The 21,845-nt window shown below is 52.6% G+C and overlaps 1 protein-coding gene across 4 annotated transcripts in view; it reads right to left on the minus strand.

Moving 5' to 3' along the window:
- The window catches only part of MSI1 (musashi RNA binding protein 1), a 30,869-nt gene that overhangs the window by 6,490 nt on the left and 2,534 nt on the right, over nt 1-21,845 (minus strand). For 3 of the 4 annotated variants that reach the window (XM_061465845.1, XM_061465846.1, XM_061465847.1), the window contains 7 exons: nt 18,758-18,799; nt 16,953-17,045; nt 5,999-6,047; nt 3,972-4,054; nt 3,410-3,527; nt 1,813-1,893; nt 505-561 (listed from right to left, as the gene is read on the minus strand). In XM_061465845.1, coding sequence (XP_061321829.1) covers nt 505-561; nt 1,813-1,893; nt 3,410-3,527; nt 3,972-4,054; nt 5,999-6,047; nt 16,953-17,045; nt 18,758-18,799 — 523 coding nt within the window. Of the gene's footprint in view, nt 1-504; nt 562-1,812; nt 1,894-3,409; nt 3,528-3,971; nt 4,055-5,998; nt 6,048-16,952; nt 17,046-18,757; nt 18,800-18,925; nt 19,431-21,845 lie in introns of those variants that run through there. The other variant, XM_061465848.1, reaches the window with a different exon arrangement.

Genomic DNA, 21,845 nt, shown 5'->3' on the forward strand with positions numbered 1-21,845 from the left:
GTGAGCTGCACCACCCAGAGTATGGAAAGCATTGCCTGCAGTCCCCCCTGCACAGGGAAATGGGATTAGAGCAACCAGGAGTGCCCCCATGCCCTCTCCCTCCTCCCAGCACTCCAAATCTTGTCCTTGCAGCAGCTCAGGTTAAGGTCATTTGTAGACCTCTGAGAAGTCCCCCTGCTCTCTGCAGTTTTCTGTATCTGGTTTACATCCAGCCTGGGGCAAGGAGCGAAAAACAAGGCAAGCAGCAGGAAATGCAATCTGAGGATTACAGGCCTTCATTTGGTATGACCTGCACTGCCCTTCTCAGAGGCAATACACATGGCTCTGATTGCCTCTCCATCTTCCCAGCCCCAGCTTTGAATGGAGCCCATACGGATGGCAGAGGAAACAAGGAACCCTTCCAGTGTAACTGCACCAGGCTGTGGAGCAGCGACACCACCGGAACAACCCAAAGTCCCCTTCTCCCCTTCCAGGCTGTGAGCGTAGGAAACGAGCGGGACTGACCTGTGAGCTCAGGGAGGACGGGGGCACTCGGGAGAGGGGTCCGCTCTACACGGAACTCTAAAAACGAAATGCAACACAGCTTAGGAACTGAGCAATGCCCCGAGGGAGACCCCACAGAGAGACAACAGCCAGGGTCTGCTGCGGGAGCAGCCTGTCACCAGGCCAGGGTCTTCTTTAAACTGATTTACAACTGTGCTGAAAGGTGCTGGACTCCTGCCCTGGAGACTGAAAGGATCCATTTATCTTTAGAATAAATCTCACTAAGGCACTGTGAGTGCAAGCTCCACCGTGCAGCCTCAGGTCTGCCCTGTAACACTGCTCTGTGACCCACCCAATCCAACCCATGGCTACAACGCCAGTGGGTGCTCAGTATGTGCCACCCTCATCTGGGCACGGGTTTACAATGAGGCACTTGAAGCCACTACAGGTGAGACCCATAAACTGGATTCATGAAGATCTTCCAGACACCTAGGAGGCAACAGCAACTTTCAGCCACAGTCAGCCTGGGCTTGCCTCAGGCAAAAAGGAAACTTCCCATTCCCAGCCCCTAACATCAAGACTTCATATATAAACCATCACACTGAGGGATGGAGGAAGGAAGGGATGCTCAGAGTTGCCACTTCTCTAGAAAACAGCAAGACAGTCTCTTCTCTGAGCATGCTCTGCCTCATTCCCCTGTCTCACAGAGAATGGGAGGGAGAAGAGGCCCCAGAGCAGCTGCAGCACAGCAGGTTCCAGCTATTGATCGCAAAATCCATGTTTTGAGCACATGGCCGTGTTTGGAGCTTGGAACCACCCAGTCTGGGGGGGATCTGCAGCCCCCTACCCCAGCAGATGCTTTCTGGAAGCTGGGAGTTGCCCAGGCACTGTTCATAACCCAACTGCAGCGCTGCAGGCTGTGGTTTGGGTGCCTGGGTCCATGGAAAACCATGGTTTAAAATTCTGTGCTACTCTGAGAGTAGTGACAACTCTGGTAGAGAGACAGAGATACACAAAGGCAGCGAGACAGGCGGAGCTGCAGGGGCCCTTCTGTGTCACAGCAGCAGCCCTGCGGAGGGGCTAGCATAAGGGGAGTCAGAGCAGCCTTGGGCTTTTCCTGCCACTGGAGTGTGAGGATAATCCTAATGAAGGACAGGCTGTTCCCACCTATTCCAGGGATTCTCCCCTCCCCCTTCCACATCCACCTCCAATTTAATGAAAGACCAAACAGGGGAAAGGGTGAAGGGGGCAGAGCTCAGGTCACGGATCATTCCAGGGACTCCCATCACGTGAAGGCAAACCAAAAACCAGAGCAGGAGCACCACTCACCAGGGAACTGGTAAGTGTAGCCAGGTGCAATGCCAGTGTAACTCCGACTCGCATAGGTGGCAGCTTGGAAGCCTGGATAACCTGGGAGAAGAGAAAAGGGCTCTGTTACTGCAAGCTTGCAGGGATCATGTCCTCAGTGCCTGGCTGCTCACAAGCAGTGTGACCATTAGTGTTAGAAAGCACAAACAGGGCTAACAGCAGAAAGCCCAGGAAACTGCTGGGCAGATGCACAAACCGTGCAAGCCTGCAAGAGAGTTTTAGCAGGCCCATTCCTTTTTTTCCTCACTCCAAACATGTAAGGACATGGAGATTTTCCTTCTCAGGAACTCACAGCTCTGCAGACTAAGGCTTTCTGATGCATCAGCTGGATTCAGGAGATCGGGGAGGTGGGGCATCTGAAGAACTGAATAGCTCTGAGTCACTTTGCAGTAGAAGTGCTGGCAAATGCAGGCAGAGCGCTCCTGCCTGGCGCCGGGCAGGAGGACAATCCCTGCTGCTCCCCAGGAAGCTGACCACCTATACAGAGCAAGCCTGGGAGAACCAGGGCATTGACTCAGAGATGAATATTTGATCTGAGATCTCACCAGACTTGAGTATGTGGATTTCCCAGTGACTCAGCTTGAGCCCTGCTGCTTTAAAATACAGACAAGGCAAACCCCAAAACCACAGGCTGGAGATTTATTTTCCTTCAATAAGTCAAGAGAAAACACTGGGGGGGGGGGGGAAATGCCCTCTTTGGGGTTTTGTTCAGTGACTAACTGCTACTGGGCAGGCTTAGCAAGGAGGGTCAGGCTGAGTACACCCTGCCCAGCAACACCAGCCATGATGCTGAGCAAACACTGTGCTCTTGGGGCAGCTCAAGCCTGGCCAGAATGTGGGGAGAGGAGCCAGGAACAGCACTATGCTGGAAGGATCATGCTTGACTCTCAGGTCCAGGCATGAGGGTTTGTAGAGCTGGAAATGGAGGCTAAAAAGGACTTTAAAAAATGAACACATCTGTCTGAGAATCAGCGACAGCCATGAACCCCAGCCTGCACAGTCCCATGGTTAAGTGTATGGTTTTCCCTGCAACACCAGACACTTGCTGGCCCTGAGAGGGAGGGAACAAAGTGAAACAAAGCTTAACTAGAACCCCAAGGGCATTTTTACAGTCTAGAAAAGGCAGCGAGGACATTTATATGTGCTGCTGATTCAAGTGGAAACTCAGAAGCTCTTTAATCAACGAATGTATCAGAAAGCCTGTAGAAGTGGGGGACGAAGCTGCCTGGGCACAGATCACCCCACGCTCGGTTCGCCTATGGATCCTGAGCCACGGGAGGCACTGAAGAATCACAGCCCAAGTGCACTGCGCGGCCATTAACGGAGCCGCGCTCAGCCCCGGGCCAGCTCCGGCTGTCGCAGGGCACCAGGGACAAGTTTGCAGTTTACTCAGGTGCCACCAGAGGGCAAGTTGCGATCGCAAACAGGTCCCGGCACCCCCCTCTGCGTCCCCGGCCTCGCTCCAGGGAGAGCTGCCCTTGGCCGCCCTCGGAATAAAACCTCTAAGCTGCTGCCTGGCACGACCGGGAGCTGGGAGGAGATGTGTCCTTGGGCTTACCCAGCATGCCGATCCCGAGCATGAAGGCATCCATCCCGTAAGGCATGACTCGGGATCGCCCTCGCGCCGAGCCCGTTGGGGACATCACCTCCTTCGGCTGAGCTTTTTTACACTCCACCTGCCACAAGAAAGCAAAGATGAGGCTGGGCCATGAGCACAAGGATTGGAGCACAGGCAGCTCCGGGGCTCTCCTGCTCCCTCTGCAGCCACCACAGGCAATGGGAACCTCAAACACTGATTTTTGGTGGTGGAGCATCAGCTCTGTCAGGCCCTGCACTGAATAAAGGTAAAACCTGCCCCGTGGCAGGCCACCAAGAGTTTCATGTAACTTCAAAACCTCCGCAACAGCTCATGACAGTGAGCTCTTCTTCTTAAAACCTCACTATTGTGCTGGTTCACTTCCACACTCTGTTTCCCAGACTGCCTCCTGTGATATGGGGGGAAAGACTCAATTCCCCACTGTACTGGGACCCAACTGCCTCATTCCCTTGTGCCTGTGCCACTGCCCCACTCCATCCCGTAGCTCTGTCCCTTCTTCCCCAGCTCTGCCCCAGACACTCACCATTTTGTTGTTGATCTCATGGAAGTGGATTTCACACACTTTTTCCACAATGTCTTCGCTTTCAAATGTGACAAACCCAAACCCTGAAGAAAAGGCAAAAGACCTTGATCAGGTCAGAGCTCTGTACAGTTTGCACCCACTACCCACATCCTTTTACTGGCAGGAGAAGAGAAGGATGGTACAATCAGCCCTTTCTAAAACAGCTGCCACTCATCTTTCCCTCTCCTCATCTTGCTTTTATGCACAAGAACAACCGGACCAATCCCTTGCAGATTCCCCTTTCCTCATATTGTACTTCCCATCTTCTCTGAACCCAACAGCTCTCAAAACCAAGCTTTTGGGTTTGGTTGGTTGACTTTGCTGGTTGAAGGCAAACCACATGGCTGGTAATGCTGGGGAGGATCCCAGCAGACACTCACACAAAGAGTCGGTGGAGAAATGAACAGCTGCTTGCCGGGACTTCACCATCCCTGCTGAACACACCCCACCAGCAGCAACACCCTGCACGTTTCCTCGCCAGTCACTGGCCATAAAGCCTTGTATAAGCAGGCAAATCTCAGCGACGCACTTGTACAGAGCAAGTCAGACGCAAGCAAAGCGATCTGCAGTTTCACCAAAGTGAGGGTGGTATCTGGGGTAAGGCAGGACACCGTGTTCCTGGCTGCTGGCCCAAGCTCACATCTCCTTTCTCTCCCCAGCCCCTCTACTGACACTTCTGGCAAAGCCCAGCTCGGGTGCGCAGACTAATCTGCTCTCAGCTGACTGCAGGGCTTCCGGAAAACTGAGGCAGGTGGGAGGATGTCTTTAAACTTGCCTTATGAGCAAGCTGGGATTAAGCAGAGCTTTCAGGGGCTGGCCAATTCCATGGTGCTTTAAAATAACTTTCAAAAAAAGACAGGGATCCGCTGCCCAGAACCCCACTTTTTCTCCATACTCTCCATAAACTCCTGTCTGTGGCCAGGTAGTTTCACACCACCCGTGAGCAGAGGAGATCAGGAATTGAAGAGCAAAACCCTGAATCCAAACCCAGTCCTGAATCCCATCAGACCCCCACCAGGCTGTTGCATCCTAGGCAGAGCCCCTCACTGCCAACACAGTGGCTGGGAGCAACCCCTGCTCCTTCCAGAATGCCCAACAGCTCTTTAATTGGACTAGTGGCTGGGAGGCACCCATGGAGGAACAGGGGTTAACACTCCTTCCCTTTTCAGATGAAGCTGCAAACATGTCAGAGGAGAGGCAATCAGATTAGATTTAATGTCTTTGGAAAAAAAAGCAAAAACCTGAAGGGCACACAATGTAGCAAGGGCAGAAAGGAGCGTTCCCTCGCTGATCCAGGGGCAAAGGTGCTTGGAAGTGCTTCAAACACCAGACAGACATGAATGAGAGCGGCCTAGCACAGGGCTGTTGCTGGCCCTGATTTCGAGGACGCTCAAGCTAAGTTTGCAGGTTACGCTGTCGGCAGTAAATCCCAGAGCTGGTACAAGGCCTGTGTGGAGCAATGCCATGCCACAGGGTGGTTGGAGTAAGGATTCAGCAGGAAAGCGGGAGGTTGGGACGCCCATGGGTGGGCTGGGTTTGACCAGGGCAAATATTACAGCTTTGCTCCCATCCTGTAACCAGACTCCTCCAGCAATACTCGGGTAAGAAAAGGTGACCTGGGAGCACAAGCGGGCTGCAGGCCGAGGAAGAGGCGAGGAGCAGGCACTCTTCAGGCTCTCGTGTCAGCTTTCCCCGAGCTCAGATTACTCGGGACAAGGTAAGACACACACTGCGGGCTGCAGCCATGGAGGTAAGCGGGCAGGGGAGGGGGCCGTCTCCTCTCACATATCTGCAACTCGGCAAGTTTACAGCACAGGAAACGCACTGGACAAAAGCTCTCTGTGCTGCAGGGACGCTGGTAAAGGATGCAGATGCAAAAGAATGGGGTGACTGGAGGCAAGATAAAGAGCAGCTGCGCCCCACATCCCCTGCTGCTGGGATACAAACCCTCCCAGTTCCCTCTCCTGCAGCAGGAAGACCATTCTCACCTCGGTGTCTGTTAGTTGTCTTGTCAAACATCAGCATCGCATCATCCACCTGCAAAGAGAAGGGCTCTGATCAGATTATTGTATTGCCACGAGCATCCTCTGACACATTTGCACAGACCTTCCCAGGACTCCCCAGACCTGAGGGGATTAAGATAAGACCTCCTATCTCCACGAAGGCAAAAGGATGTGCACACCCACGTCAGCTACCACAACCAGGGACTTCCCAGGCCACCACCAGCATGGTCCCCCACCAGCCCAGGGCAGGTGCTGCTGAGCTGAGCCCCCTCAGCCCAGCCCCTGGCAGCAAGGACCCGCCTGCCTGTGGCTCCAGCCGGGGGGCAAGGAGCAGGGAAGGCATTGTTCCCAAATCCCGGCCTCAAAGGAGTGGAGAATTAAAGAGGGGGGAGAGAAGCAAAGCTGGAGAGGGGAGAGGAATAAGGGGCCTCCCAGCGACAGGGGAAGCGGAGGCCTCAGACAACAGAGCCTGCCTGGGTAAGCTGGGAAGCGCCCCTGCCCCCACCCCAGAGGAGCCTTTCCTCTAAGTGAGGTTTCCCACTGCTGGAGGCTGTAATTAGAGCAAATTTACTGCAAGGCCTGAGCAGGGCTGCCTTCCCGGGGGGAGGGGCGGCCGGCTCCCATCCCCCCGCCGGCCTGGGGCTGCTCTCCTCCCCGGCGAGCACATCATCACCGAGCGCATCACCGAGCGCAGCACCGCCTGGTGCCACTTTCCCCCCCATCCTCCCGCCGGGTGCCGCCGCGCAGAGCCGCATCTGCACCGCTCCGCGGGTCAGGCCGAGCAGGGTTAAAATAGACACTTCAATCCCCTCCGTGTAAGCCCCAGTGTAAACCTGTCCCACTGACCCATCCCTCCTCTCTAATACCACTGCCTTAATCCGATTATGAAACTGGACGTGCAAGTGCTCAGGGGAGGAGGCAGCAGTCTCCAGCCAGCAGCTGCCCCGGCCCTCCTCATCCTCCTCCTCCATGCAAGACAGCCACCCCCTGAGCAGGCAGCTCCGCGGGAGGATGGATTACTTCCATTCCTCGTTCCCAGGAAGCATCTGCATCGCTGCCTTCTACAGAACAGCCCACCAGGGAGGGTAGAGCGCTGCCCGTACCCTGGAGCCGGCAGCCACTGGCTTTGCTGGTGAAGAGCTCACAGCTCCATCAGGGACAGGAGAGGGCTCCTGGCCTCAGCCCCCCCGGACAAGGTGGGACATCCGGTGCCACCTCAGCGCCACGAAGATGGGAGGAGCCCTTGCTAACGTTTCCAATGCCATCATGAGCAGACAGAGATCATCTCTGATGCCCTTGGGCTTGTCCAACACGTCCACCTCAGGTGATAACAGAACCTGGCTCCTGCTCATCTCCTGCTCTTCCAGTCCCAGCTCAGCCTCCCTCAGCCAAGTCAACAGGCACCTGAGAAACACGCCAGGCATCCAGCTGGAGCCATGGGGGATGTAATACTGCACACAGACCCAAAGCAAATCTGATGTGGCTTAAAAATACTTCAAATATTACTGTCTAATTTTGTTCATTTATTAGCTAGATCCATTCCTCCATCCAGATCACAAAAAGGCTGGGCACGTAACTATCCTCCTCCCCAGTAAACACTGGGAGAAAGCTGTGTCAACATCGCTCTGCAGCGGTGGCACTCCCAGTGACTTCAACTCAGGCAACTGAGCCCGCAAACCTCCCATCCGATCATGATGAGAGATGGGCAGAAGGAAGAAAAACCCAGCACGGATGAGCACAGCCCAGCTGCTGACTTACTCTGCCCAACTAGCCCCAGCAACAACCTCTTCTTTGCAGAGCCTGCAAAGTGGGAGCAACTGCAAGTGGCAGAGGCCTGCACACATCCCCACACAAACCCACCTCCCAACAGCATCCCAGAGACAATGCCTGGGCACTCCTTAATCCCAAACTGCACTCCATACACCAAGAGAAGAGCTGCAGCCTTCCTCCATCCGAACCTTCTGAGTTTCTGCTGGTGCGTCGAGATCAGGTGTCAGCACCCCAAACCACACTCATCTTGCAAAATCGTATTTACAGTAACACACACACTCTATTTGAAAGCCAGTTCCTGGCATGAACTGAATGTATGATAGACAGATATGTAAGTGTATACACACATAATATATGAATAGTCTCGCTCCACTCAACTCTAGAGTCTCAACTCTGCATATGGCTATAACTCATGGGTTTTATTGCCAACAAAACCTACACAAGCATCTTCTCGTCCCCTTCCAAGGCAACAGGTGAGGCGAGTTGGGTGGTATCAGACAACACAGAGCCAGTGCTGTGAGGCAAACTGGGGACCTGCAACCAGGAGAATTAGTGCTGGAGCCTACAAAGGCCAGCGGGACACTGCAGAGCCAGGAGAAAGGCCTCACTTGTGTCCACAGAGAGCAAGCCATTTCCAGCACCCTGCCCAATGGGGTGCCCCAGATTGCCCCTAGCTCTTGCTAGGTGAAGGGATCGGGACCAGCTGCTGCAGAGATTCCTGAGGCACAGAACTACCAGAGCCTTGCATGAAGCATTGAACACCAAGGTGACGGAGGTACCATGGCTGAGGGGACGGAGGTACCATGGCCGAGGGGACGGGGGTACCACGGACGAGGGGACGGGGGTACCACGGCCGGCTCCCACCAAAGCCCAAACGCCGGCGGCCCCAGGCTGGGGGCAAGCCGGGCCTGCACCGACCTCACAGCCACAGCCGGGCCTGAGTGGCAGCCCCCGGCGGGCTGCTATTGTGGCAGCGAACCGACCCCCCCCCGCCGCCACCGCCGCGCCGGGCCCCAACAAAGGCGGCCGCCGGCGGGGCCGTCACCACGGCAACGGGCCCGCCAATAGCAGCTGCGGCCCGGATTAGCGCCGCGCACAAAGCCGCCCCGCTGCGCCCGCCCCGCCAGCGGCGGCGCCCTCACACGCACCGCAGCCTGCGCCGGGCTGCGGGAGGGCAGCGGCGGGGACCGAGCCCCTGCGCGCCTCGGGGTGCCTGCCCGCAGCCCGGCGCAGGAGAGGCACCGACACACACCGACCGAACCAAACCACAGCGACCGAACCAAACCACACCGACCGAACCACCACCGCACACCGACCAAACCAAACCACACCGACCAAACCACCACCGCATACCGACCAAACCAAACCAAACCACCACCGCACACCGACCGAACCAAACCACACCGACCAAACCAAACCACAGCGACCAAACCACACCGAACCAAACCACCACCGCATACCGACCAAACCAAACCACCACCGCACACCGACCAAACCACACCGACCAAACCACCACCGCATACCGACCAAACCAAACCACACCAAACCAAACCACCACTGCACATCGACCACCACCGCACACCAACCAAACCAAACCACCACCGCACATCAACCAAACCAAACCACCACCACCAACCGACCAAACCACCACCGCACACCAACCAAACCACACCAAACCACCACCGCACACCAACACCACCGCACACCAACCACACCAAACCACCACGGTGCACCAACCACGACAGCACACCAACCACCACCGCACATCAGGGACTCTCCCACAAGGTCTCACAGTGAGACCCCTCCCGCACTGACTTTGCGCCCCTCCTCATGCGGGACAGCGGTGCCACCATCTTGGCTCCCGCCTCAGAGGGAGGCAGGGGGTGTGGGCTGAGGCAGGTCGTGAGGGACTGAACAGGCACAGGGCAGGGGTGCGGTGGTGTGAAGGATGGGAACAGGGATATCTGGAGCAGGGATATCCGAGGCAGAGATAAGACAGGTCAAATACCAGAGAACTGGATGCGGAAGCGAGGAGAACAGCACTGAAAGAGTCCCAGAAACACCACTTGAGTTCATTTGTAATGGGATTGGGAAATAACCAACGGTCATGACTGCACCTTAACAAAGGATTTTTTACCGGGTGAACTGTCTTTCTTCCCATTCTCCCTTCTCCCCCTTAAATAAATATTTGTTTCACTTCTTCAAACAGAGTTAAAGCAGCAGATCACTTTCCTAGCAAACTGTTTAGCTTAGTGGTCAAGGCTCTCTCTCAGGGAGAGATGTAACTTGCTGTCCAAGCCTTAACTATGCAACACTTGAAGTTAGAAGTTCAAGGTTTGTTCATTTTAAGGGCTGAAGTCTCTCCCCACATTTAGCCATGTGGGTTAAAAACACTGAGGCAGACAGATGGGGTCCCAAGAGCAGTGACCTGCTCTCTAGGTGGAACCTTCCCAAGGAACCCTACCACAGCGAACCTCTCCTTTGGCAGGTATTTGGCTGCTCAGGGACAGCCACCAGACCTCTGAGCCTTACACCCAAGCTGCCCAGCATCACCTCCTCTCAGCTCTGTCTCCAGCAGCTCTCCCTAGCTTTGGAAAACCAAACAGGAGTGGAATAAAGGCGTTGGCTCAGCAGAGGTAACGCATTCGGAAAGTGAGGAAAGGTCTGTCCCTGGGAATGAAGCTCTCCTAATGCCTCTTGGATTTGCCACTGCTGAGACCTCCTGCAGCCGGGCAGCAAGCAGCACCTTCCCAAGAGGAGGGGATGGGCCCTTCTCAAACCAGCACCTGCTTTTGATGAGAGCAGTGTGGTGGTGACAGAACAAAACATGACAGTCGCATGTTGCAGAGACACTCCACCAAAGCGGCCCTCAGCCTAGCTGAAACGTGAGGCATTTCACACCAAAACAGAGCACGCTTCCATCCACCCGGCCTTGGCCAAAAGGCCTGATGTGTTAAAATGGCTTCAGTCTTGCTCTAGTATCTTTAAATATTCCTGGGACTGTCACAGATGTCTGCAAAAGAGGAAGCCAATGAAAGCCTCATGTAGATTTAAAGTAAATAATGATATTTCCAACCCAAGTGTGATGATGTCTGTTGGATGCACTTCCACATGGGCAGATCTTGAAGAATGCTGTAAATGTTCAAGCAAAGGCTGCGCAGAGATAGGCATCTTCCACCTGAACAGCAGCTAAAGATGGCTGGGCTGGGCCTGCAAAGGACCATGGCAACACACTTGTAGAAAAATCAGGCAGAAGGATAACAACTGCTGAAAGAGCTTCAACATGGGAAATGCAAACCAAATGATCTAGAAGCGATCCAGTCGAAAGAGGGCACTGCGAGGTTCTCCCAGCTGCTCAAACAGGACAGGCTGATTCTGGGGCGTACACAGTGACCCAGAGCCCAGGTGTGCTGCATGGCTCCAGGAGGACCCTCCTTACCCTGCTCTGCAGGCCCGATCCCAAAACTCTGGGAATGGGACTCATCCAAGGGACAGAGCTCGCTCCGTGCCACAGGTGAGCAGGACAGCCTGTCCAGGTGTCCCTGCCTGCTCTTGCACTGTGCTGTGGGCACCTGGCAAATATCAAATGAACCACTGAAGACCTGAATGACCATTACTGCTGCAGCATTTTTGGCTATCTGCCTACCAGATGCGGAGCACAGAGAACCCTTTGTTCCAGAGGCATTGTTACCACAAGCCAAACTGCCTACTGCCGCAAGAGAGGTGATCAGATTCCCCTTCTCCTCCCTTCCCCATCTGTTCATTGCAACTGTGTTACGCGTGAGAATTTGCATAAATTGCCCTCTGATCTGTGGAAGAAAATCCAAAATCCAGTTTGGAAGCCCACAGCAGGTTGACAAGTAGCTAGAAAATTCCAGAGAGCAGCAGATTAAGGATTAATTCATTAACATTCTCCTGATCCAAAGTGGGGGAAATCGTGCCCGCTGTAAGCGTAGGAATAAGTCTTCCTTTAAAGAAATCCCCCAGCAGTCTCTGAAGGTTCTCCAATTAGTCAGCAAGGGAAACTTATTCTATATAACCAAGTCAACCACATCATTTTCCTGGCAGGTGCACATAAATATGCATTTGTGACAGACACACAAACCCTCATCAAACCCAGTGCCTCGGATACGGTGGTTTCCCCTTGTTTGGGACAGTACCAGAGTTGTTGCTCAAGTGAGATCTCAGAACCTGTCTCAGGCAAGCGGTCCAGAATCTGGACTGAGTATTAGATGGCAGCCTAAAGGTCAGAACCGTCCTCAGACCTCGGCAGATCTTTTTTCTTGTTTGCTTCTAGGATATTTTTAGAGAGCAGATCTCTCTGCGGGCATGATCTTGCCTCAGAGAGGCTGAGCTTTCCTGACCGACTCATCCACATCACCTGCAGGCCCACTGAGGGATGCAGGCTGGTTTAAAGCACTTCTCCAGCACCCTTGGAGCCACAACTGATGAGTGAGTCATGCAAAGACGTCACTGTGAGTATATTTCTTGCGCTGCTGCTTCATGAAATGCAAAAGCACCCAAGAAAATCATGAGTTCAAACACCCAAACTGGGTCCAGACCCCATTTCTTCCAGTACTTCTGCATTTCTACTTCCCAACAGGATCAACTTCTCTCCTAATGACAAACTAAAGACTGGCTGCACCAAGTGAAAGCAGAGGTCGACCTTGCCCAACACACTCCAAGGTACCAACAACAGACACCTTTGGAAGAAGACAAAAACAAGGCAAGGATATTACAACAGACCCCAGAGAAGTCCATCATCTCCCAGGCCATTTGTGACTTGGGGACTTCCTGAACTCAAAGGGGTGTCTGCATATTTAAAACACCTTCCATGGATTTGTCCAATCCTTTTGGAGCCTATGCAAATTTCAGCAACAACATCCTGGGGCAAAGATTTCACATCTTTAATAAAGTCCATAACAAAAAGACCTTATTTGTTCTGAGCTTCCTATCTCACATTTTACTTTACCACAAAACCTCATCAGACCCAGCTGAAAAAGAAAGATGATCCAAGTTCTTTCAGTTATGATTTAAAACAAATAACCTTGCTTACAAGATCAGAGACCCAATGGTCCAAAGCAATTTTATAGACAAACCCTTTCCCCCTAATAGAGAACTTGTTCCCACAGGTTGAAGTAGAAAACGGGGGAGCTGGGACCCGTGCTCCTGAGACGCCCTCATACGTGTTGAACTAGACAGAGGACTAGCTGTGCCTGAGGTGGTAGGCACAAGACATCATCCTCCTCCTCCTCTCTTTCTGTTTCAGGTTTCAGCGAGGGTGGTAGCCTGAATCTAGACAGGCTGTTGAAATCCTTCCTTGTGCACTCTAAAGATCTCCAGCACCATCCAACTTAAGCCAAGACACTTGGCTACACATACTGCAAATGCAAGTCTTTCCAGGACTTCTGTCCTACGGTTTAAAAAATAATCTCCTTTAGAAAGCACGTTCATGGCCTTAGCTTGCATCTCAGAGAAATCTGGGGTTTGGAGCCAGAAGGGTTTCCTAGAGATCCCACTATGTTCAAAGCCCTAGCAGCTGCACCTGACAAATCACAGCCAGCTCGAGAGCACTTCTCTCAATCACTGAACTAAAAAAACAAACCAAAAAACCCCCAAACACTCCGTGTTTTCTTCCTCAGGAAAACAGCCCATGTTTGTCAATCCCAGTTGTAAGTGGAAAGAAAAAAGACGGGATCCTCCTTTGAAGCAGAGAAACTCACACTGCTTCACCTTTTGCGCCTCTTAAAACCAAGTACTTTAATATGCAGAACTGGGGTGCCAGCCTCTCCCTCTCCTCCCTTATCCCTGAAGTCTTACTCCCGGGTTTCCTCCTCACACATTTTCATTTTGATTTTGCAACTTCCGTGTTACAAAGCTGAGAGGAGGTTTTGGACACAGCAAGGAAAGAAAACAAAATCAAACCAAAACCAGGAGAGCAAGTGGAAATGCCGAGATGGAAAAATGAGCCTTGGGAATTCTGTTTTATGACATGGGAAACCATTTCATCTCCAGCCCAACCAAACTCCCATTTTTCTTCCTGCTAACGGACACACGAGGCACGTTGCTTCTGAGCCAAGATGCACTCACAACAGCTACCTTGGTAGACTTGGAAACTGCAGTTCACGGATTTGGACTGAAGAGAACATTATGATAATCTAATTTGACCTCATCTGTACTGCAGGCACAGCGCTTCCTCTCCTAATTCCTACAGCATGTGCATGCTTTCTGTCTGGACTAAAATGTAGTTTTCAAAAAGCATCTATCCTAATTTAAAGGCCTTAAGTGGTGGCAAATCTAACACGCACTTAGGCTTGTGGCCCCAGGGTTACCTACAAGATAACCTTCATGCACAACCCATTTAGCAGTCTGTACTCCCTTGTCCTTAGAAGCAGAGGATGATCCATCCCTGAAGCCCAGATCCAAACTGAGCTTGCCACTGGATTCTCAAAGACTGGCTAAAAATCATTCCCAGAAACCCAGTACTTTGATGTTGAGGAATCAAGACAGGATGACTTAGTGGTGCCTGCTCGCTCCTCTCTAAATCCTAAGTGTTCCCAAGCTTCTCTGGACAGGCAGGAGGAAAGGGGAATGTCTCCTCCTGCCACATCCTAGAAAACTCAGAAGATGGAACACAGACAAAGCCATTTCCTCAGTCTCAGTCCTCCAAGGAAATGCTTTAAAAATCCACCCTTAACAATTCCTTTTCACACTGTTCCAGAATTCCAGAAGTAATACTGGCCCAAACGGCTTGGAAAATATCTTCTTAATCAGGATAACGTGACTGAAGCTTCACTACATCTCACTTGAAGATGAAGACCACAGAATCAGGTGCCAAGAGTACCTCTAAAGAAGGGATCCTAGGAGACCTCTGAAAGCTAGGAGGCCCTTGAGTATCAGGAACTTACACCAAAAGAACCTGTGTATCAAAATCATGCTCTCCAGAAGTCACATCTGAGCCCATCATTCTCAGCCTTACCAACCGGAGTGGTACATTCAGAGCTCAGAACCCCAGTGCTGATGGCGATGGAGGCTTCCCTCTGAATCACACCTTCCCCCTGATCCTGCTCATCATCCATACAGAGCTACCAATTGGAAAGCAAGCATGTCTCAGGCAACAGCTCTCCTGGCCTTTGGTGAATTATTTGAGGCTTAGCCTGGAAACTGGTTAAAGGCCAGGTACGGCGGTTGATACAAGAGCTCTGTGGAGTCTCTCCTCAGCTGAAGCGTCCAGATGAGTCAGGAAACTGCCCCAAACACAGAGGTTCAATCTGCCCAGCCCTTGAAACTCCCCAGAGCCAAGAGGCCACCTGCATCAGCCTCATGCAGGCCGTGAGCCCCGGATGTGTCCAGGATGCTGGCTCTTCAGCAATGAATCGCACCGAGCTATGCAGAACTCCCTTCTGCCCAGGCCCCAAGAAAACAATCTGACACAACCAGCTCTTGCCAGTCTTCTGACGTCAGGACAGCTTTCAGCACATGACCATTAAACTAGAGGAAGACAGCAGCATGACACCCCAAAAGAACTGGAAAGTACTTCTCAAAGTAGAGCAACTGCTACCACTTGTAAACAGAGTGCTACATGACATGCTTCTGCTTCAAATCAGCAGAGGTACAGGAAGGTTAACAGGAGATTACGCCCAAGACACTTTGTTTTCCTACCAAATACATCCACCAGCAGCATAGGAGCACATGCAAGTCAAACTAACAATCTGCAGACTACAGAGACACATGGACACCACCACCTTTGGCGTCAGTGGTGGTGTCCTTCAGTGACACCATGTAAAAGCTCCTGGGGACACAACAGAGTTTGCTTGTTTCTTACAGAAAACAAAACCACACAAAGCCAACGACTAGCAAACATGGGGGCTATGTGAGCACATCTGCTATTGCCACTTACTCTTAGGGCTGAACGGAAAAACAAAGGAGCCCCACTCTGCAGTCATCGTCATGTACAACGACATGCAGATTTGACTTTAGAAGCTGAACAAAGGTACTGAGCAAATGTTTGTTCCAAACTTTCTGCCCAGAAGTTTCAACACGGCAAACCCAGTTACGAAACTCCATTTCACCAGGCAGTTAATGTCCCCTAACATCACAGCACCTTTTTGCAATCTTCTTTCAGAAGCAAATTAAGACCAAAGCCTTCATCCCTTACACTCTGCAGTTCTCTCCACATCCACGATGCTACGTCCTGGCCAGATTACCACCCAGCAAACTGTGTTCTGCCCCCACTGGCCAGGCAGGGAGGTCCCAACAGGTACAGAATCCAACACTTCCTTCCCCAAACAGCAAACCCCATGGACAACACCACTGAACAACAGTGAAACAGTCACAATTTCCTGTCCCAGAAGTGACCACATACAGCATTCAGGTACAATGATCCCCTTCAGGTCCTAATCCCATTAGAAATCTTGGGATCCTTCAGTCTAATACTGAGAATGGCCTTGGGGATGCTCACAACCGCCTATGCAGCTGAAAGGCCAAGACTGAGACCCCTTCTATCCTCCAATTCTGTCCCGACTCACGGTTTGCACACCTGGCTGTCATGGATCATGGCACAAGTGACTTCCATCCACAGAAGCCCACCCTCCCCTAAGCCATCAGCTGGCCCAGAAGAACCAGACCAACACAAGGTCCAGCCAGAGCATCAAACTTTCTCCAAACATCCAAAACTAACATCACCACTTGCCCAAGACTCAGCACAAGTTTCAGGTCCAAAAGGCTTACTTTTAATAAAGGATAACTGAAACATCAATCACAAGGTTTCAAGTTAGAAACAGGCCAAAACTTCACAGATTTGATGCTGCAGCTGCTCTGTTAGGAGTGTCTACAAGCCTGTCTCCAGTGTTTGAACAAAGCGTAAATCTGGGGGCCACAGGAGGCCTCTGGGTAGGGAAAAACTGGAAAACCATTTCCCTTAGCCCAGGTTCTGCCGACTCCAGGAACAAGCACAAATTCTTTGCTTCAAATCACCACAGGGCAGGAGTCACTGGTTGTTGCCCAAACAAAGACATGACAGCATCCAGTGTCTGTAACTGACCTTCAATCTACTTAACCCCATGCAAAAGACTCACAAGCTCCTAATCCCGCCTCCACAGAGGTTCAGGAAACTCCTTTCTGCCCCAGAACGTAACAGCTTTGATCCAACAGCACTCAAGAGACTTACCTTCCCAAACTGCTCAAAATACTGTTTCACATCCTCCACAGTAGTGTTCACGGACAGACCACCCACAAATATCTTCTTCGTTCGGGTCACCATCTGGAAAAGGGAAGGACAGGAATTCACCGATTAAACCCAGAGCGAGCAGAGAACAAGATTCAAAAGGCCACTAACCCCCCCTGCACTGACAGGAAGTGCCTGCCCTGTTACTGCAGCTGAGCATCCACCTTCTTGAAGCCCTCTGGCCAAACACGGCTGGCAGACCTGTCCCAAGTCAGAGCCCAACTCATGCTCTCACCCTCACACCATCCCATCGTGCTTGCCAGCGCCCAGCCACCTCCTCATCAGACAGCACGTTTCCAGCCTCTCTCCCCGCTAACCTGCTGCTGCTCCCTTGGCATCTTGACACCACCGCAAATGCAAGGGGCAGGACCGTCCACATGCCAGCCCTGCCACTTTGCCAGCCTCCTCCAGGCTCCCCCAGAGATTCCTGCTCTGCTTCCCATAGTGGAAGGACAGGCAGAAATCCTGCAGCACAGACAGGCTTCCCCAGGCTTTGCCCTTCCTAGCTCACAAATCACATAGCATCCAGTCTTGAATAAAATAAGCTTCATTTCACACCCATTCCCCAGTCACTTAAATGGAGGCTAGTCAACTCCCAGTTAAATCTCTTTTGCCTTTGCAAGAAGGTAGAGAGAAGATCCCTCTGCCACTTGTCACTCTTACAGCTGGGACAAGAACACTAACTACCCAGAGAGGGGCCACTGCTACCCGGCTGAGGCACACCAACATCCTTTGAACCAGCTCTCCAGCTGCATCCTCCCCTTAGCTGCTTGGCTACACCCCTGCTCTCAGAGGAACACATGGTCCTAATTACCCCAAGGAGCATAGGGCTAATCCGCAGCAATTCCCTGGCTTGGAGACCAGCCCGTTCTAACACTAAAGCACCTTCTGTCACCAAACTGCTTAATGGAATTAACCCAATTCCTACCATGTGCTTCCTGGCTCCAGTTACTTGGGATACCTGCTCACCAATTGTTCTCAGTGCCTGATCCCCCTTACTTCCCTCTCAGCATCAGTCTCCTCTTCCCTCTCTGCTTCTCAACACTGTTTGTCCCCAGTTCTTTCTCTCGTGACAGCGCCTGGAATAGAGACTCTAAACTTTAAAACTCCCATCCAAGGGCAAAGTTGAAGGGAGACCCAAAGCCTAAAGACAGTGTCCAGCCTGCTGCTAGCTCCTCAGATAAAAGTTTCTAGCTGCACGCCTGGAAAAAGTTTCTGCAACTGCTCATTTCACTGCCAGAGCCTCCTGTAGATAAGGTCAAACACCAAACTCTTGCCTTTTCCAGTGCTGAAGCACACAAGGCCATTTCACAACATGAAATCCTCCTCCCTGTCCCTGCCATACACCTATTCATGCACATGTGCATACATATGACCCCCTTCCTGCTGTATCATACAGCATCACGGAGCTGTTCCGCATCTCTTAAGGTCTGAAACTTCCAGTCACTGGCTGCAACCTCAGAAGGATGAGGTCCACCCTGGGCAGCATTTATTTCATCAGCTCTAACTAGTGCATCCTAAAGTACAATAGAGGGGCCTCCTGGTTCCCCCAGTGCCGTGCAGACCCCCACTGGCATGCTGCAAGCCTGACAGGAGCACACCACAGCACAGGACACCGAACTGCTCCTGCTCCAGGTGGGTCCTGAGCAAACCCCAGGGAGCAATTCCATTGCATGCACTGGTAACCCTGCACAGAGGGACAAGATCTACCACCCTTTGGGGTGGCGAGGGCTGCCCGCAGTGCTTACCTTGGGCTGTGCTCGGCGGGGGAACGCTACCTTCGGGTCAATCTGAAAGAGATGATGGGAAGAACATGTGAACACGCTTTCACTGCCTATTTACAGGCGCAGGGTTCCCTCCAAGCACACGGCTGTCTCTACCCACGTGGCACCTTGCTAAAACCCCAGAGAATCTACCTGATGTGCATAAAATGAAGCTGGCTGCAGACATCTTTCCTTCGCGGTAAGGTATAATCCAGGGAGACTACAAGTCCCAGCATGCAGCGGTCTGCCTCCAGCTGAGCGCTGGCCAGACGCACCCGAGAGCCCATCACATGCTGGGATTAACAGCTTGGGCTGCACCCTCCCGCTCAGCCTGCCCCGGGTGCCCTGCACCACCGGCCTCACATTAAAAGTGCTTTCTTTTGCCTTTTTGCTCTCCCCCTTCACCCCACCTGCAAGCACGGAGCTCACCTGGGTACTAACAGAACAGAAAAGAGGCAGCGCACAAAAACCCCAACATTTCATCCCACAAAACACAGGGTGAAGACATAAAAGAGCAGACAGGACAGCACCAATGACCCCAGGGAGGCCAGAGCCCCCCGCCTGCGGGCGCAGGGCAGCGTGCTGCCCCCGTCCCCGGGCTGCGCCACACACAATGCCGCGCTGCCTCCCTCCATTGTGCCTGTGCAGCTCCTCCGTGCACCCGCTGGGGCCGCAGCGGCCGGCCCCACACCGACATGCAGGTGCCTTTTGCTGGGCTCAGCACCGACGAGCGTGTGGCCACACTGGCCTCACAACCACCAGCAGCACAAAAGCAGGGGCAACACTCATGCAGCTGCAAGCCAAATACCCACAAAGGCTCCTCTCCTCAGCCACCACCTTTCTTTATAGCCTATTTTTACAGCAACTCCCGTAAAGTTACATCACATCGGGGATGATCCAGACCTACAAATCAGCTTACAAAGACCTGTGTTAAAGGCAGGTCTGGCTCATCCCTGCACTTGGACAAGCTGCAGCTGGGAGGGCAGCCTGGAGCCTTGTCCCATCTGCCCGGCCGCTCAATCAGCCCAAAAAGAAGCTGTGTTTCTCCAGCTCCTCTCATTGCTTTGTTCAGCTTTCCAGCCTGGCCGTCCTCCTGTCCCGCATCCTTTCACTTGTCACACAACCCAGGAGCTCGGCCTCCCAGCACCCTTCCACCAGCTTCTCTCCCTGCCTTCCCCACCTCCATCCTGACTCACAGCCTACAACATAAATAAACTCGGCACGTAAGTAAACAGAGGCAAAAGTGAAGAGCACAAATAAACTCAAAAATAAACCGCCCACCCCTTGCTCCAAGAGATCAGCATACCCTCCCCTCCGCTGTCTCCCTGGGGCATCTGAACCTCCGTCCCTCCCCTCCCCTCACACACCCCCACCACCGCTTCCTGGCTAGTGCAGACACCCACAGCGAATTCTGAGGACAGGGGACGGCAGGAGACCAGGAGGTTGATGGTAGATAATAAGCAAAAACAATAATCTACTGTCTTTTACTTCTCAGCCAGTGTCATTCAGCTCCTGCCAATAAGATGCTTTCATACTCAGCAATGCTAAGCTCAGCCTCATTTTCTCATTACCCTGAGTGTGATCAACTGGGCAGAGATAACGTGTCCTCCTGGCTGGAGGGAGCAGGCAGTCATTGCACAAATTCTTCTGCACAACCAGCTATTGTTGCAGGTAGAGGGAGGCCGGGGCAGCCCACTGCAGGGGCAGCCCTGGGACCGTGCAGAGGGGAGCGAGTTCAGTGCCAGACTCAAGTTACTCAAACTGGACTGCTCCTCGGTGCCTGAAGTCTTTCTAATTAAAGGAAAGGTGCTGGTACCTTGTTCCCTCCTTTCTGGTGTTAAAACAAACAGCCCTGGAGGAGTTGTGTTTCAGTGTCACCCAATGACGTCATGGATCCCTTTGACAAACCTAGATACAAATCTGCTAAGATCATAAGAGCATTCAGAACTGCTCAGATTGTATCCAAAAAAAACAAAACCCTGAGACCAGGCTGCAGTGAGTGGAAGTCACTTGAGCTCAAACTGCTTTCACTTCACCCCACAAGACTCTGGGGAGGAGGCATCCCACTGATGTTGCAGGTGTACCAGCAAGCCAGCCAGGCTCCTCCATAACGCTCTTCAGGCCACCTACAGCACCATTTAATAGCTCAGAGCACGTAATTCCTGCGTTAACCCTGCTGGTGTCAGTGCCCCAAAGCAGGGGGAGCAGTGGGAAGGACCTGCAAGACCTCAGGACTGGGTCTGTTCATTCATCACACCTCCAGTCCCTTCATTCTGCTCATGCACTGTTCCCTGCACTACAAAAGATAAACCCAGCAAAAACTCAGCAACAAAGAACCACCAGGATGGCCCAGCGCTGCCAAGCCCGCTCTTCCCCAGCACATAAAGGAGCAGCTCAAGGCAATGGCCAGCTGCAGCTTTACAAAGTCACGCAAATCTTTTACCTTGAGCCTGCAAAGACAATTCTCACACCAAGCATTTTCACCAATAACCCTGTAGGCTCCTGTTATCTAGCTTACAAACAAAGAGAAGGCTGATAAGCACAAGGTTTCCCCAGAGAATCAGGCCAACAGCCCTCGCCAGGTTAGGAAGAACCAGAAAACAATGAAGCAACAAGTTGGGCAGACACTGTCTATCAAGCGCTGCCTGCCAGAAGGCACCAAGCCTGTAGAGAAGGCTGTCCTTTCAGGACACCGGCCTTTTCCTGCAAAGTTTTGGGAAACCCTAAATTAGGATTCAGATGAGTTTGTGTCATTTAACCCATGACTCGCAGCAGAGCCTTTCAGCTCAGTGTTTGGAAGCTCCCCGCGGTACCACAAGACCAACCTCTCACCAGGCAAAACACCACAAAACATCTGACCCGGACGAAAACCACGCTAATTACAAAATCAAAAGGAAGAGGGGGAGAGGATGGAAGTTCCTAACAAAGGAAGGACCCTCGCGAAACTGCCCCATTCTCTCTGGGGCAGCGGCAGGGCGAGCGGAGCAGACGCAGATGGGAATTTCAATGGCCGGTCCCCACGCGCCCTGCGCCACGAGGCCCGTCTGTTGCCCGGCAGCGCCCGGCCGGCCAC

This window comes from Pezoporus flaviventris, unplaced genomic scaffold, assembly GCF_033815535.1.
Source record: "Pezoporus flaviventris isolate CSIRO_AGI_PZ_B2104156 unplaced genomic scaffold, CSIRO_AGI_Pfla_v1 ptg000041l, whole genome shotgun sequence".
Taxonomy (NCBI): domain Eukaryota; kingdom Metazoa; phylum Chordata; class Aves; order Psittaciformes; family Psittacidae; genus Pezoporus; species Pezoporus flaviventris.